The sequence below is a fragment of the Chiroxiphia lanceolata genome, chromosome 12, assembly GCF_009829145.1.
Source record: "Chiroxiphia lanceolata isolate bChiLan1 chromosome 12, bChiLan1.pri, whole genome shotgun sequence".
Lineage (NCBI taxonomy): Eukaryota > Metazoa > Chordata > Aves > Passeriformes > Pipridae > Chiroxiphia > Chiroxiphia lanceolata.
The window spans coordinates 8,902,228-8,919,221 of record NC_045648.1 but is presented as its reverse complement, the minus strand read 5'-3'; the positions used below and the strand labels follow the sequence as shown (position 1 = coordinate 8,919,221).

The following is a 16,994-nucleotide window of genomic DNA, read 5'->3' as shown; positions in this document are numbered from 1 at the left end:
GAATGGAAATATAACACAGGTGTTACTGTGAGCTGAAGGGATTTCACCAAAACATCTATGCCATCAGAAGAGGCTTTTGCTGTGTTTTGGGTCGTGCACAACCGTTGCATAACAAAACACTGTGACTCGGCTCTCCAGCTGGTGCTCGCACACAGCTCCTCTATCCAAAGGCTGCATACATCATTGCTAGGTGCATGCCTTTCTCCTGGGTCTATATTGAGACCATGTGCTTTTTTGGGAGGAGTATTCTGAGCTTCAGTAACATCTGCCTTGGTGCCCTAGATTTTTCTCTTGACATTGGTTTAAGGGCAGATGGAAACGTTGAACACGGATGCTTGCACCCAAATGAACTCATGGTTTCCAGCTGCTGCACTGCACTCCTTTAATTGCTTGTGGCTAAGCTCTGTCTGAACCTTGCAGAAGAAAGGGGTAGGGGTCTTATTTCTTCATTACATGCATCAGTCTCTCTTAAAAAAAAATGCCAAAGCTGCTGCAATACCCATTGCTTTAAAAGGAACAAGGAGAGGTGGCTTTTCCTCACAGACAAGTACCTGCCTGTAGAGCTGCCTTAAGAAAAAAGGCTGTATCATACCAACATGCATTGAGGTATGTAACTTGTCCTGTGTTCCTGCTGAAGCAACATCACCCCTCAGGGTCATGTTAAATTTCACAGTCTATCTCTGTAGCTTGCATTTCTCTCGACCCTTTTACAAAAATGTGGTGCCTTGCTTTGAGCGATCCAAATACCACATGCATCTTAGAAAGGCACCAGGAGATAAACCATCTTTCAGTGAAGGGTCTGATCCTGAGTGTCTCACTCATGCAGACTTTCCTTAATAATGCACACACCCACTGCTGTGTATGGGATTAGCACCATCAGCTGCTGGAATGTGCCTCTGGTTGTGCAGCACTTCTGTTACTATCATCATCACATCTTCAATTTTCTTGCATGTAGCAGAGCTGGAGCAGGCCAGCTGCTATAAATCAGTGTAACTTTATGAAAGCAATGAGCAGCACCAGATTACACTACCTGAGGATTTGCCCTAAGATCTGCAGGATAAACTGAAAAACTTCTCACTTTTAATATACATGAGGGGAAAAAAACATAACTCATTTCACAGAAGAGGAAAAAAAAGGTTTGTTTCTTGAACAGAAGAATATCTTTCTTGTTTCTCTTTTAACTTGCAGGCTAGAAGGGGCTGTATCGCAACAAACATCTGACCCCTGTTTTGAACTAAGTTGTCACTTCTAATACATGTATACGGGAGCAGAAATGAATGTGAATTTGCTAAGACCTGGCATAAAATTATAGGGCAGTTTTTTCCTTTCTGGTCAAGAGAGATTCTTTATAACATCTAGCCCTGGAAACTTTCACTCATGCTGTCAGCATTCCCGTTTACTTCAATAGCTGCATTCTTGTGAATAAGGACAACACTAGTTCAGAGCATGCAGGAATCTTAGACTCAGCCTTGCACAGATATGAAGGATTTTATTGTCTTTCTAGGCAATGTTTTGCTGGAGTTGTTTTAGTAGGTAGACATATAAAGTATATGGTGAACATATTAAAAAAAAAAGAAAAACCCTTGGTTTTTGCTGCTGGTTTTTTTTTTTTTGTCCTTAAAGAGGCTTTTGCAGTCTCAGAAAAGGTGTATAACTGCTCCTTAGCATTCTGGTCTGATGGCATAATTATAATGTTTAGCTCCAAACAGAATTCAAATTTCTTTCCACAGAGACTCCAAGAAATGGCTGCAAGCTCACAAATATTCTTGACTACCTGCTACAGCTGGTAGTTTTACCATCTCATTACATTTTGTGATTAATTTTTTAGGTAGAGTCCATTCCAGGTCCATTTAAAAACTTTGAAATTTTCATGTGCTTGCTCCTTTTAATCTTCCAGTAGGGAACCACATATTTCATGATAGCATCTGTGCTGTCCATGACCCCATCTGTACTCCTTTTCATGCCAGAATTTACTGAAAGGAGCTCAATTCTATAAACTTTTGTCTCAAAATGATACATGACTGAATACCAGATCTCGTTGGTTATGTATTAGAGCGGTAAAGTAATTGGTGTCTTTTATTTAGAAACAAAAATTACTGACAAGCACAATTATTTTGGGGTTCAGTGTCAATGCAAAGAGGACTTGCCCCTCTAAAGTGAGCGGTAAGTCTGCCTACCTGGATGTCAATGGGCTGCCTACAGATTTTATCAGGATGAGCAGCTTTGAAGTCAGACAGCTTCTCCATGTCCTTAGATCTCACTTTATTAGGCTTCTCAAACCACTCTGTCCATTCTACATCTGGAGACAAGTGCAAACAAGAACAGTCATTTGAAAGTCAAGCTTAATGAGTGCAGCAAAAATGCATGAAGCATAATATGATCTCAGATATCATTCACAGGTTTCTTCACTCATGATCTGATTCCTGCCTCTTCCTGCCAGTGTGTCAGCCACTTTTAATGATGCTGTGAAGTGCAACCAGCCAAGGGAGAGCAGTTATTAAAAGCTACATAATTGGAGGGTGAAGTATGGGCATTATTAATAGATATGGGTTTTGGATCTGTGTCCTCCTTAGCTGCTTTTTCTGATCTTTCCGATCAAGTTGTGACCGGTTACTGTGTGTTGTCTGACACATGGACATGACGACTATGCAGTCAAAAGAAGTAAGAGGTTGTGTGTGATCTCTTAGATCATAGGAGATGGAATTTCATACCCCGTGCGGTAAAGGAAAAAGGATCCCAGTTATTCAGAGAGTCCTGGAGACAATTGGGGAAAGAATCTGTGAGTGTTCTTTACTTGGGTTTGTGGCGACGTAAATAGCAGCTAGCAAGTCCGCTCTTCCCAAATGGAAAAGAATTGCAATAAAAAGGATGATTCATCCTATTTGTCAGCTGTCTACCACTGAGTTAAATAGCCCTCAGACCTCTTACCTTGAACCCACTCACTCGTTGAAGAGACGTTAAAATGTTCTCCGTTCTCAGCTTTGAATAGTTTGAATACTTTGGCCACAGCTGACCCTCTGTGACCTGTTAAAAAAAACCAAAGCAAACCTTGGTACAATCACTGAATGCAATCAATAAAAGTCAGAACTGAAAAGGTAATGGTCTGTGTGCGTGTTTGAATATTTTGGCTAAAATATCCAAAATTAGCCCTGCACAACATCCGGAAAAATTTACTGATCTTGGAATGAGGCTTCAGACACTCTTATAACTGCTTGGATAATCAGGAGGAAAAATCTGCAAAAATCAAGAGAGGATAACCCCCCCAATTATTTGTATTATATTGCTATTTTTATTTGATGTTGTAGCAAGCCATATTGTTAATGTCATGAGAAGACAGACTCAGAAGTGTTCAGCTTGTAAGAAAATGGTTTCACAGGAGGATTTGAAGCTACAAATTCAGGAAACACAGATTAAATTTTCAACTGGTGTGATCTGGGTCTGTTCCATAGCTTTGTGTCTAAGGGAGGCAGTGTCTGAGCTCAACAAAGTTACATGGATTTACACTGGTGTAGAATCTCACCTCTTATCTCAGGATTTGGATAACCTAAGCTATCCCCCACTCAGCTGCTTCAGCTGCATTAGTGGAAAGAAGCAATATGTACAGAGAGTTCAATTAAATATGTCAAACCATGAATTCCTCAAAGCTTCAGTGTGATTCAGTGGCAAGTGGAAACACCATCAACCAAAATAATCTCAACCATAACTCCAGTAAGTTCCAGAGGACATGTCAAGCCAGCATTTTGTGCATTAAATACCTTGATATTCAATGTGGTCTTCAACAGAAGAGGAGGGATTTCCTTTAATGGTAATAAAACTCCATGGGTGCCTGGAAAATGAGAAATGGTTGAGTTATGTCAAGTATGAGATGCGTATTTTTCATAGCCCTGTTTTCTTCCATTTCTCAGGGACACCACATTCAAAACAGTCTGATTAGTGTCACAGGCATCTTAGTTAAAATTAAAAATATCTTAACACTCTATATTTCTTCAGTAAATATATCAAAAGAGAAGGAAGTTTGAAGACAAATCCCCGCTTAAAACACTCCTCTAACAAGTGTGTTTCTTTTTTAAATGAGTGTTTAAAGAAACTTGTGAGTAACAGACCCATGGGACACAGGCAACTCCCTGGGGAGCCTGAAAATAAATCTTTTGTGTGTGTGTATACACTAAAGAATATGAAAAGAAACCACTTCTGCTTAAATAAATTTAGCTCATGCTGAAATCTTGTATATCACAATTGTGTTTGGAATGACCCATGAGAATTTCTAATAGACAGACTGGCTGGCAAAGGACAATAAAAAATACTTAAATAGTCTCTGCATATCTAGTTTCCTTATTTTGAACACTGAACAGGGATGAAGGTTTATGACTCTGAATTGTCTATTCAAATCTGATCCCATGTCAGAAGTTGGTTCATTAGCACCTGATGGTTATTGATTGAGTGGGTTCAATAGCTATCACTGGAGAATGACCACATGGATGAGAAAGCAATTGATACAGGGAGTAAATTGCCTCCCAGCCTTGGAAATGAACCCAATTAGTAGGGGTCAGGAGGAATTTTTGTCTTCAAAATAGAATAGTTCAGGCATATCTGCTCTTAATGACTTAGAGAATAAAAAAATATGCTTTTAGGATGGTAGGGTGGAAGGGAATTTAGCAAAACCTCCCATAGATATATAGTTATAAATATCCAGTCATTTCAGTTGCATCAAGATTTACCCTTGAGTCCTGCAGGTCATCTTATATTGACCATTCGCTGGTATAAGCCAAGTTCCAAACCACTCTGGGACTCCAGGAGAAAACACATACAGGCATTGACAGAGAGCCACTAAAACACTCACAAATCACCACTGCTGTGAGCTGGGCTTTGCTGGGATTCCCAGCCCCGGGCTTGGGGAGCAGCAGGTTCTGGGTGAGCACTGGCGCACCCCGTGCTGTGCCATGGCCCCAGAAATGTGCTGGACGCGGCTGCTCAAGGAGAGGGAGTTCCAGCAGCGTGTCCTCAGCCCCAGCACAGGCTCAGTGGAAGCTGCCAGCACAACTGCCTCTGGAGCCTGCCAGCGAGCCAGATGCTCCTGCTGGAAAACTCGCCTGTGCGCCAATTGCCGAAGGCACTGATGGGCTGTGATCTCCATCCAGGGAGAGAGGGGGATGGGGGCAGGAAGGACACTTTATCACTCAGCAGTCAAGATAGATTTGTTGTTGTTGTTGTTGTTGTTTGTTGTTATTATTAATATTTTGGTACACCAAATTTGAAACATGACCAAAAAAGTGATACCACAAAAACAATCTAAAGAATAAAAGCTATTTAGTTCTGCAACTCAAGGTTTGGCCCCATTTCGTGTGTTAAAATACTTGTTTCTCCCAGTTATTTTACCACTAAAAATAGTTTTAAAGCCATTCAACCCTGACCCATAAGGACACAGGCAATCTGTTTGGGCTGTATGAAATGAAGCGACCAGCAAGTCCGGAGCCAAACTGGTGATATTTGGGTGGGATTCCAAAGAGAACACATATGTCATCAAGTGCAAAAAGGCTTTCTCTTCATTTATTAGTAGAAGGAAAAAAAAAAGGCTCACACTGAAAGAGTAAACACACTTTTTGAAAGGACAACAATAGAGGAGGAATGCAAGATTTTCCTTTCATTCCTAGTGTTCTGGACTCAGCAAACAGGCAACTGAAAAGAGATGCCAGGACCACAGAAACATTTCTGGACAAATCAGCACTGCTCATCAGCTCTGCTACAGCAAGGGGGAGTTGCACAACTTTACAATCTGGTTGAATTTGGAGCAACTGGAGATAAGAATTTTTCCCTATAACCCCCACCAACACCCTACCCAGAAAACCACACAATATACAGTATGGCTCAATAGCCTGACTCAAGTGGCACCTCACAAAATGTGAAACTGAAATTTCCTGAGCCCGGGGCTTACACTGTTATTGTCTGAGTGGTGCCCATGGCCAGCCCCAGCCACTGGCAAAGAGCTGAGAAGGTCTGACAGCCAGGATTCGGTGGGACCAGCCAGCAAACCCCAGTGCCAGGCAGTGAGTGGTGACAGGCAGGTTAGAAAGAAAAATCCATTGGCTCTCCTCAGCCAGAGCCTGCCTTGGCCACAGAGATTAAAGTCTGTACATGTGTGTGTCATTTTCTCATTCTGAGCATTGTCTTTTATAAGGTACTTCAAAAAATTTCAAAAAGTACCCACAATGTCTTAATAATTTATAGAATGAAATATTGTGGTATTTCAGATAACAGCATGGCAAGGATTAGCTTTTTGACTGCAAACAATAAAAATGCTGAAAGTCACACTTCTATGGATAAATTTCTATGTTATTTCCATTATAAGCATTGATAGCAAAGTGGTGAGAAACTTGCATTAAAACACCACAGCAGCCTAAAAACATAAAGTACTATTTACTTTTTGTAAACATATGCAAAACCCATCAAGTTCTTTCTGTTGAACAACTGGAAAAAAAAGTATTATTTTCAAAAATCATTTTCTGTTTCCCTAATTCCAGTATTTTAAAAAAACCAGCAAGCTACTGGGCTTTAATATGGGGTCTGGATATTTGAGAGCAAGAATTGCACTGATGGAGATTGCCTGAATTTGGAGACCATTTCTACAGCCTTGGTTGATTCTTTGAAATGTGTTGTCTGGTGCACAGGAGTCCATGTAGCATTCGAGACAACCTCTTCATCAACCACCCCAAATCTTACTCCATCTGTGTGTGCCCAGCTGACACATGTCTGTTTCCACAGACTGCTGTATTGAATCACTTCTCCCTACAAGGCAGATTTTGTGTGTCTGTGTGTGTGTGTGTTCTGCAGTCACCCTCTTAGTGCCTCATAAAAAAAAAAGCCTACATAAATTTAGATAAACACAAAAATTATAATGGCTACAGTTGGGTAAATAGCAAGTATTCTCAACAGTGTGTGTGCCAACAGAGACACTGTTTTGGCCACAAAAGTATTTACAGTCCACAGCATAAATCCATGCTTGCTAAATTTCTTTGCTGCCCAAGTCCCCAAATCTGTATTGGACAAGCTGAAGAATGTGTTGTATGTATGTCTAGATGTGTTTAGCCAGGGCTGCACAGCAATTATTCTACCCTCCTTAATGTTCAGCCCATCTAATCCACTGTGTGTGTATAAATATGCCTCTTAAATCCTTGAGAGATGGCTTGAAAATAAATTGGAATATGCAACTTGTGGGAACAATATCTTGAAAAACATCTTTTTTGATGTGAATCATACGCTATTCCTCAATCTGGTAGTAAAAATACCCAGTACAGACACTGAGTGCATCTGAAACTATCTAATTAACTGCTAAAATTTCAGATTGAGAAGTTTCCCTCTTTTTTTTTTTCTTTTTTTTTTTTTTTTTCCCATGTGAAAGAACTTTGTGCCTTTGAGAGAGTGGAACTATTTGGACATCTCAGAAAAATAATAAAGCCTCTGTTGCTGGGAGAACTGGCAGGACTGGCACATACCTAAACCCAAGGTGGAGGAAATGCTTGCTGCCCAGTTTGGTCATTGCTTTCCTGGCCAAGTCATCCAAGTTTCTGGATCCTTCATCGTTCACTGCGACCGAGAGGATCATGCCATTCGCAACTCTGCCCAAATACTGGGCAAGACGGACACTTTCCTCTTTTGCTCTGTAGGTATCAAACCTGAAGTGATAAAAACACCCATAAACATTTACTTCAGTGACTACCACACCTTTATGTAATGAAAAGCAACAGCTATAAAGAAATTACTCTTTTGTGTTGTTTACAGTAATGATATTATCCCATTGCAAAAGCCCTTATCTAACAGGGCACATGAGGGGGTTCTGTTAAGCCAAATTGTTTAAACTCTAGTTGACAGACTAGCAAAGTAGTACCACTACTAACTCTCTGGTTTTGGAGATTACTGATCTACAAAGAATTGAACAGACATGCAATAACACCCATCTGAACAAGATGCTAAAATGTGTGTTTCTGAGCTTGCTGAGATGCTGTCCCCAACCCATTCCCAAAGATCCTCACATCCAGACAGTCAAAAAGTCACTCACCGATCTGAATGGACAACTGCCCCTGTCTTTGGGTCAATAACATGGACAATGACACCCCGATGGCCCCAGCTCCTTTCAAAGTAATATCCACCTTCTTCCATGCCACCAGGGTGAAGAGTCTTGTTTAAGAAAGTCCAGGACAGCTTTTTCTTGCCGTGGATCTCAAGAGTGCCACCTTTACCTACTCCAAGATACTTCTGCCCAAAGTAAGGATCTGGCTGGCTGCCATCATCGGCTCTGCAGCAGGAAGGGAGCAAAGGTTTGGGTTTGTATCTGACAGTCAAGGAGCCTCTCTCCTTGTGCTGCTATGGCCCGAGGGGAGAAGTGTCATGATTTGCAGAGCATTTCTTTCAGGTACTCCAAGAATCAACAGCTGTTCACATTGTAGAGAAAATAAACTATTTTAAATAGTACTAGCAACTACTGAAGACCAACAGCAATCTGGAACACAGGTTATACATGCTATATTCATTTTACCCAGGCCAGAGGAGGCCAGGAGCCCAGACTGAGCAACACATCTGTATTTTTGAATTCTGGAGGCAGTTAGGACTCTAACCAGGAGCTAGGAGGTCTAGTGGTTGTTAAATAAGAATTTGGCATCCTCGAAATTCTAAGAGATCCTGTAGCAATCTGCAAGACATAAAGATATTATCCTCCAGCTCACCACTCTCATGCAGAAAGAAAGGATGTTTAAGGAGGGGAATTTTCAGACTAAAAGAAATCCTCACGTTTTAAGCCTATTCTGGAAAATCATCTTGAGTGGTGGGAGGGTGCATGCTGATTCTCTGGCATGACCAAGCATCCCAGTGTTCATATCCCAGTAGAAGAGTAACAAAACCAACCCAAACCTGCATCAATTTTTATGGGCCATTTAAATTGTCTAAAAAGTTACTGAATTTTCCACAGAGCGCCGATATCCAAGAAAATGTAATTTTAAGGAACATTTTTTGTCCCTTGATGTGGAGGAGAGATCCTAGAAAGTTCAAAGATAATATTTAACGTGCATACATACCGCCCATATAAGATGATATCCACATTGCCTTGGTAAGGGCACAGCTCACTGCCAATGTGTAACTCTCCATCATTTTCAATGAGTATATATCTGGTACGCAGAGTGATAGGCTGCACATCGTCTTTAATGACCAGTTTTCCTAAGTAGAAAAGGTTACAACATTTGCTTTAGCACACAGCAGCTCATCAGAGGTTGTGGTATCGTTGTGCCAAACCCAGTGCTGGGCTCTCATCTCAATTTTTGAAAAATTCTGCCTGTCCACCCAAAACGGCTCTCAATACAAATCCTGAAGACATTACACACTTTCTATTCAGTCCAGGTCTTGAAGAATGCAATTAAGATTTGTGTGGAAGAGGACTCGTTCAAAACTGAGAAAGAAATTCAGAGTTAAGATGAATAAAAGCTATTAATGGCAATAACACTGACTCTGTCCTTGAAGACTTGGAGGCACATATGCATCTGTCTGTTCTGAGGCCCTGAGAACACAACTATTGCAGTATGATGTTATCAGGCCAGTGATTTAATAAAAAAATGCTTTTGAATCAAATCACAGAAGCAGAACTGATCATTTTACTGAGCTACTTTTGTAAATTCTCCAGAAAGGACAGAAAATAGGTTGGTTATAACAGCTAAAGAGTCTCAGCATCTCAGCTGCCACCCAGCCTGGGACTGAGGTAAAGCTGTGTTTGCCCAGTAGCCACCCACTTCTCAGGGAGAAGCAGGAAGTTCTCCCAGCATGATACAGAGTGATGTAAGCAGCCACAGTGGAAAGCAGACTTCACCCAGCCTTGCCACCAGCACATTTTACCTCCATTGGTGATGTGGATAGAGTGGACAGTCGCAGAAGAGGAGAGAAGGAGCTTCCTGCCATTACTGATTTCAACATGGTTTTCTTCATTGTGACCTGGATTCCAGTTTTCTAACTCAGGATCTTTGTCAGGACATGTGACAGCTGCTTCTGCTGGGTAGAGATGCAGAGTGAAGACAATCACCATTTGCTTGGTGTGAGACAGAAAGCTCCATATCTGGACATCTTTACAGTATCATTCCCAGTACCCCCCTTTGCTGGCTCTCTGGAACACAGCAATATCTCAGTGCAGCAGAGTACATGTGGATCACAACCAAAAGAAAACAAACAGCAGCTTAAGCTGTATGGTTTTCTGTTTTCTGGAAGCATGGAAAATCCCGATGCAAAGAAGCCTTGCAAGGGATGGGATTTCTAGAAAACTATGAAGAAGGAGTTGTAACTGAGCCCTTCCTGCAGTGACATTCAGATCTGTTCATACCATCCAGACACAAAGCCTTTCACAAGCCCAGGGAAGGTGTTGATGAAAGAATAAAACAACTACTACCTTTAAAAATGCCCCCAAAGCACTTGCTTTATTTAATGCAAAGATGTTAAAATTTGGTTGCATTCTGTATTTTCACTGGAGATGGAAAGTAAAAGAGCTCAAACTAACGTGAAAACAGGAAACACCAAGGAATTACCAGTACATCCAGTAAGAGAGAGCAACAAGAATCTCACAAGAGAGTGTGTATGGGTTCGTGAGCTTTTCCAGGCAGAAACAGTAAGGATTCATTCAGTTTAGGATCACACATCACCAGTCTCCACACACTAATTTGGTGATGAGCTGCCATGACATGTTAGTCTAAACAGCTCTCATACCAAATCCAAGAGTCTCATGTTGTTAAGTATTTACTTAAGGTAAAATATTTCCCTGATATACCTAAGTCTATATGTGAGCCTCATGTCTTACTCTAATCAACAAAAGTGCAATGAGAGTCTCATGTGTGATGCATATTTTCTGAGGGTAGAACCCTTCCTAATCCTAGGGAGCTGAGGTCAGTGGAAGTTTGAACAATGAGCCCTTTGCCTTTAGAAATGGCTGGGAGTTCTCACCAGCTTTCTGACAAAAGCACCATAGAGAAAACTACAGGATCAACAAATCAGTGATGATAGACGTGGGATAAACACCTTGACCTCAGCAGGTTATGTCTCTGGCACTTAATATGGTAAAGATGGGTGGGTTTTGCCCCACAGACACTGATGCATTCACTTATTGGAAAGGACAATGATGTGAATCCATGCAAGGAAACATTCCCTGGTGCTAGTGTAGTTGACAGGCAGTTGTTTTTGTGCTGCCACTGAAACTTGAAGGACGTCTGTAATTCCACAGAAACAGAAACAAAATCTGTCCATCTGCATTCAGTTTCCTCTCACATTCCTCCACCAGCTTCATGTCTTAAGAAAACAATAGAATTGGACCAGCCATGGCCTTAATGTCTCCAGAGCCCCATTAAATACCATCTATTCAAGGTAAGCAAGGGATGTTTCATGTGGGCTACATATGCCTTGGCTCTCTGCAAACTTTTTCCATATACATTAAGAAATCAAATCAGAGAGGGCCAATAATCTACCAGGTAGCAAGTCAGATACTGATAAACATCCAGGAACTGATTTTGATACCATTTGTGCCAGCTGGAAGCTGGAAATGTATCAGTAATGTCAGGGCCACTTTTTCTGATTTACAGTAATTAAGAAAAATAAGAAGGTGTTTCTGGGTTCCTACCAGAAGACACACAGAATTAATAAAAGTGAGAAAAGATAAATATTTCAGACAGGAAACTTGGCTTAGATGTTCAAATGTAACTATAATACACACTGACAATAAAACTAAAAACAAAAAGAAAAAGACCTGTTTTTTCTCTGGGAATAAGGATAATAGAAAAATTTGCTTATGATGAGAAGTGATATAAAACCAAAAGAACCAATTCAAATGTAGAGGTATAATATATCAGTTAGATGAAGTGGACAGGACAAAAACCTTGTTCATTTTTCCATTTACTGATTATGCCAGTATCCAAAGACGGCTTGTGCCCCCAAATTCATTATTTTGAAACAGAGAGGTAGACAGTGAAGCCTAAAGGGAAATCAAGAGGAATTTATGCTGATGTTTGGGACGACAATCAGCAAAAGTCAGTGCAACCCAGAACAAAGGACCCAAATTCCCAATTTCATTAACCAATTTGTACCAGGAGCTGTGCACATCACCCACATCTGCTGCGCCAAGGACACCGTCAGGCTGAGCATCTTCTGCCAGCTGGTCCAGCTACCTTGACAGCTTGATTATTACTCTCATTGTCATTTTTTAAATAAAAGTGCAAATTCTACCCAGCATGAGGAATTAACTGAATGTTTGCTTCTTGACCAAAAGGGCCTGAGCATGACAATGGAAGGTTTCTTCATGCAGCTGCAGTGTTTGGGGCAAGACATATGGTCTCTTTGTTTTAAACAAATACAAACCTCCAAATTAGCTGCATATACAATATGTAAATCAAGCTCCCCTTTTCCCCTTCCCCTCAACTGCTTTGTAACAGGACTACTTGGAAGAGAAAAAAACCCAAGGGACAGGGATGTCCCACCCACATCCGAGCTTGGGCAACACAGCAAAATATTCGGCTTCACCTCCCTCAGCCACAGCTACTAGGACCTGAGGTTTCTTTTGTTATTTCTTTGTGGCAGTTTGTTGGATTTGGTTTAAGAATGTGTGGCAGAGTCTGAGGGATTTCTGAGGGTTCTTTCACCTGCTCAGAAATTTCAGTCTTTGCCACTCCAGCTGCCCTCAGCTGGGAATATTGGCCCATCAGAAAACTGCTTTTCTCCTGAGTTTTCTCACTCTGTCTTTGACTCTTCTTATAAAAAGAAGAGTGAAAAGCTGCTCAATCCAAACCTACTAAAAATAACATTACAAACCATGCCCTTTTTCCCCATGGCAAGAAAACTTACCTGTGCTTACTGAAGAGACTACAAACAGAAAATAAATGAACTTTCCAGCCAGGTACTGGGAGGTAGGTAGAGCCATTGTTCAGGATTTTTAGTTCTCTAGATGGATACCTGTGAAAAAAAAGAATATTAAGGAAATGTCACCTTTTTTTTGTTTTGTTTTCCAACTCTTTCACTGCAGAAAATAATAAAAAAGGAGGTTATATCCAGCTTTATGCCAGATCACTTCCACTCCCATTCAGCTTGATGGCTGAGAACACCTTTGCACTGCTCAGGGACCAGCCTGAATAGAGAGAGAAGCCATGGGCAGCTCCTAACCCTTTGTTTGGTTTAGGATAAACCCACTCAGGAATCCAAATAGACACTCAGAAGGCAGCCACCAGCTGTAACCAAAAACACCCTAGGAATGTGGTATAAACACATCCAGTGTCAGGACTCTCTAGGGCTGCATATTCACGCGTGCTAAAAAGTAATGAAACACAACAGAGGAGGCGTTTGCAGAGTGACAGATTTTAGCGAAGTAACCTTTCGGTGGCACCTCTCTCCCCCCCAGACTACCCACACATTTTTAGCAATGGTGTTTTGTGTACCCCTGAGATAAACCGTACTCACACTTCCAACCTGAAGCCTGCAGTTTCTTAGATTTCAGATCTAAGAAAATATTGTCTGTTTGGTGTGCCAGCTCAGAATTTTCTTGCAAAACCAAAAGCTGCTTTTGAAACCAGTCTACCTAATGTTGTTTTTGTTTCTTCCATAGCCAACCCCCAGCAAAAACAAACAAGCAGTGTCATGAAAGTCAAAGTTAGAATTAATGTGATTCTCTCTGGTCTCCGGTGATTGATTCTGCAGCTCTGCCTCAGGCTCATGACAATTTATTGACATGTGTATTCACAGGGAGGCAAGGACACCCACTTCTGTATTCATAAGGCACTGTTTAAAATTCACATGTAGTCCTTGGAGCCTTTAGGTTTTATCATATAAGCCAGTGTCTGAGGAATATCAAAGGCGTTTATTTGTAGCTGTCATGTCACATCCCACTGATGAAACAGGATAAATGTATGCATCACACCACTTAGTTTGACGCAAAAATAAGCATAGAAAAAAATTCCAGGGTGCCCCAATTTCTTTAGGGCAAAAAACACATGTTATTTTTCATGTCACTTGTTAATAAAAGCTAAACAAAAAAAAACATGAGAAAATTATATGGAAGAAGCAAGGATTTCGTTGAGCAGATTTTGCAGTGTATAAATGCAAAACACGTCTGTACTTTTCATAAAGGTGATACAGCTCAAAGTACAATGATGGGTTCAAACCACATGTAATTCAGCAATTGTATTAAAAATAGCGTTAGAATCAGATTTTACAGGAAATATTTCAGCAGGGAAATGTTTGTTTGCTTTGGTATAGTGTATTTAACAGCCATGAGCTCTGGAAACAGCATAGACTCAGGACTTGGTACAGTCTATCAGGTGCTGAAATGCTGCTACAGAGCAGTAGAAGAGAGGAATGCACTTAGCAACGCTATAACTTTGAATGATATACATTATCAGAGAGCAATGCTGTCGCCATGGAATTTGTGCCAGAACCAGGCTGCACGTGTCTGACATTTTAACAGCATTAACCATCAACATTTGATAAACCAGAGCCCTTTTAAAGAAACATTATTAGAGGTATGCCCAAAGTACAGCACTCACCATTAAAATGTCAAGATTTATTGGTGATTATTACACAGCCTGATCTGCAAACCCAGTCACTGGGTTCTGCTTTAACGATAGAGGAAGAACTAAACAAGAGGTAATGCCACAGGATGGTCATTGCAGATAAACAGTGTTTCTTAGAGCGTGGACACAGCTGTATGTTAGTGCTGCATAAAGCCAGATTCCAACTGGTAAGGTTTCCATCATAAAATACATTCAGATGACACAAGAGTTCACAGGAATAAAAAGAAGGGACTGATTTTTTGGCAATGATGGCATGCATTTGCTCTCCTGTTGCTTTGTAGGAAGCAAAGAAATGTAAATCTCTTTGTTCTGGCCCATTACCAGCTCAAAGGAGCACCTCTGTTCTGTCCAGCTCATGACCTTGTTTCTGACACAAACCTGTGGCAAACTGGTAGGAAACTAGTTCAAGAAATTCCTCAGTCTTTGCTTTCTTTAGAGCCAAGAACTGCACAGCACTTACCATCAGGTTGTGCAAAATGGCTTCTGGTTTTATATCCCCAGTTGCTCACCAGGGACAGCTTCCCTGATTGCATCCATCTTCATCAGCAGAGATCAAAACAAGCAATCAGACACTGGAAAGAAATGTCATTTTTGGAGGCATCGGCTGTGTGCCAAGGCTCCGATGTTTTCGCAGTGTCTGATCTGCCACAGTCCAAAGAATATCCTGCTTATTTTGTGACTGAGGTAGGGTGTTTGATTCGGCTCGCACCGAGCCCAAGTTCATTGCAATGTTAGTATTAATTGGCACTTGGGTTGGAAAGGCTGAGAGCCAAGAGGACCAAGAGGATCCGACTCCTCTGATTCAGCTCTGACTAACACATGGCCGGAAAAATGCTGCTCGGAGGATAATCTCAGGAATTTTCCTTCAAAACCTCTCAATTAAGCATGTTTCCCAAAACATTAGGCACAAGCAGTGACACGTTTGATTTTACTGTTCGGTATAAGAGCAGGAAGAGATAGTGACTCTTCTCATTACTGTCTGCTGCTGGAGCGGGCTCAGGAGCAGCTGTCTCCTGCCAGCCAGCGCTTCCTTAGCTCAGCGCTCGGAGCCGCGTGGGGATACAGCAACACGCTACATCTCGCTTGAACAGGCGCCACGTGGCTGACTCCAGCTCTGATGTAACCACCAATGTCAACAAATCTCCCTGCAGATTTGGGCACTCTGAGAGCATAAGGGCCATACAAGTGTCCGCCTAAGCCTATCATCTCCAGCATTTCTCAAATACCGTCTGGGACTTCTCTCCTGGGTGAGAAAAGCATTTATATCTAGCCATTAAAAGCTGCCTGGCAATGGCAAGTGGGACTCATATCCCTGGATCTGGCAAGGCAGACTCTCTGAAATGATTCCCAGCTGCTGAATCTTTCCAAAAAGTGAACAATAGCAGCAGACAATGCTAAAAGTAGATGCAGGAAACCATTAGTCTTAAGCTGGCTGCTACTGCAGGTGTCAGCAGTGATACTGTACTAGAAAGCACACTGCAGAGAGGAATCCCTATCCACTGCCCTCCCTGTGGTTTCAGTGCTAGAGGCAAGACACAGCAGACAATCCTGCAAACAAAATGGTGAAGAAATGCTCCAAGGGAGCTGGATTGTCACAGGCATCATGGTGGGGTCACACAGACACCCTGAATCCCAGGGTCAGAGCAGAGCTTTCTGGAACGATACCATCAGTCATTCAGAAACACACACCAGGCTCCCACTTTTGACTTACCACCTTGCACAGCTCTGGGCCAACCACCCAAGCCTAACAACAAAATTTTTAGAAGTAGCTTCCAATACTGAGTGTTTTGAAGTGCTTTTTAAGACTACCTTGACACTCTTTGGAGGATGTACCTTCAGCATCTGCTGGAGATGAGCTCCTTTCAGTATGTCAAGCAGGGAGCATTAACGATCCATAACAAACATGACAAGGACGGGAAAAAAAGCAGCAGCTGCTTAATCTTCCCTGACAAAGATATCAAACAGAAGCAAGAAACTGTGTAGCTCCTGCTGCTGCTGCTCAGCAAGAGAGACCACTGACCTGCTTGGGAGCAAAGTGGGGATCCGGTGCCATCCCCAAAGAACAGGAAAAGCTCACAGGAGAAAGGTGCCTTTTAGCCTGATGGGGAGTGAACTCTCAGCAGACACTTATTTGCACAACTACTTGAGATGCCCTGTGAGTAAAATCTGTGTGCCCCGGGATCACCTGCGCAAGGTGAAATGCTCTGGGAGACCCTGATGGGTCAGTGCCAGGGTTGTGGGGCACCCTCGTGCTCCAGGTGGCCAAACCCGGACCCTCTCACAGCCATTGCTGATGCTGAGGGTGCAGTGATTTGATAGCTAGGTCTGAAGCCTTGCTGCTTGTTTCCTCATGCATATGCAAGGATGCCAGCATCGATTTGGAAGCTGATCCTGAGAGAGGGAGGAGCTGTTTAATTAGCACCT

General features: G+C 41.9%; 1 protein-coding gene across 3 annotated transcripts in view; it reads right to left on the bottom strand.

The window, feature by feature from the left end:
- CEMIP (cell migration inducing hyaluronidase 1) overlaps positions 1 to 16,949 on the bottom strand; it is a 58,516-nt gene extending 41,567 nt beyond the window's left edge. The window contains exons 1-9 of one of the 3 annotated variants that reach the window (XM_032700579.1): positions 15,031 to 16,949; positions 12,853 to 12,960; positions 9,874 to 10,026; positions 9,066 to 9,204; positions 8,054 to 8,290; positions 7,491 to 7,670; positions 3,756 to 3,826; positions 2,929 to 3,024; positions 2,178 to 2,299 (exon numbers count right to left, since the gene is read on the bottom strand). In XM_032700579.1, the coding sequence (XP_032556470.1) occupies positions 2,178 to 2,299; positions 2,929 to 3,024; positions 3,756 to 3,826; positions 7,491 to 7,670; positions 8,054 to 8,290; positions 9,066 to 9,204; positions 9,874 to 10,026; positions 12,853 to 12,928 (1,074 nt within the window). In that variant the 5' untranslated portion in view covers positions 12,929 to 12,960; positions 15,031 to 16,949. Of the gene's footprint in view, positions 1 to 2,177; positions 2,300 to 2,928; positions 3,025 to 3,755; positions 3,827 to 7,490; positions 7,671 to 8,053; positions 8,291 to 9,065; positions 9,205 to 9,873; positions 10,027 to 12,852 lie in introns of all 3 variants that reach the window. The other 2 variants (XM_032700581.1, XM_032700580.1) reach the window with 2 other exon arrangements.
- Between the last annotated feature and the right edge of the window lie 45 nt (positions 16,950 to 16,994).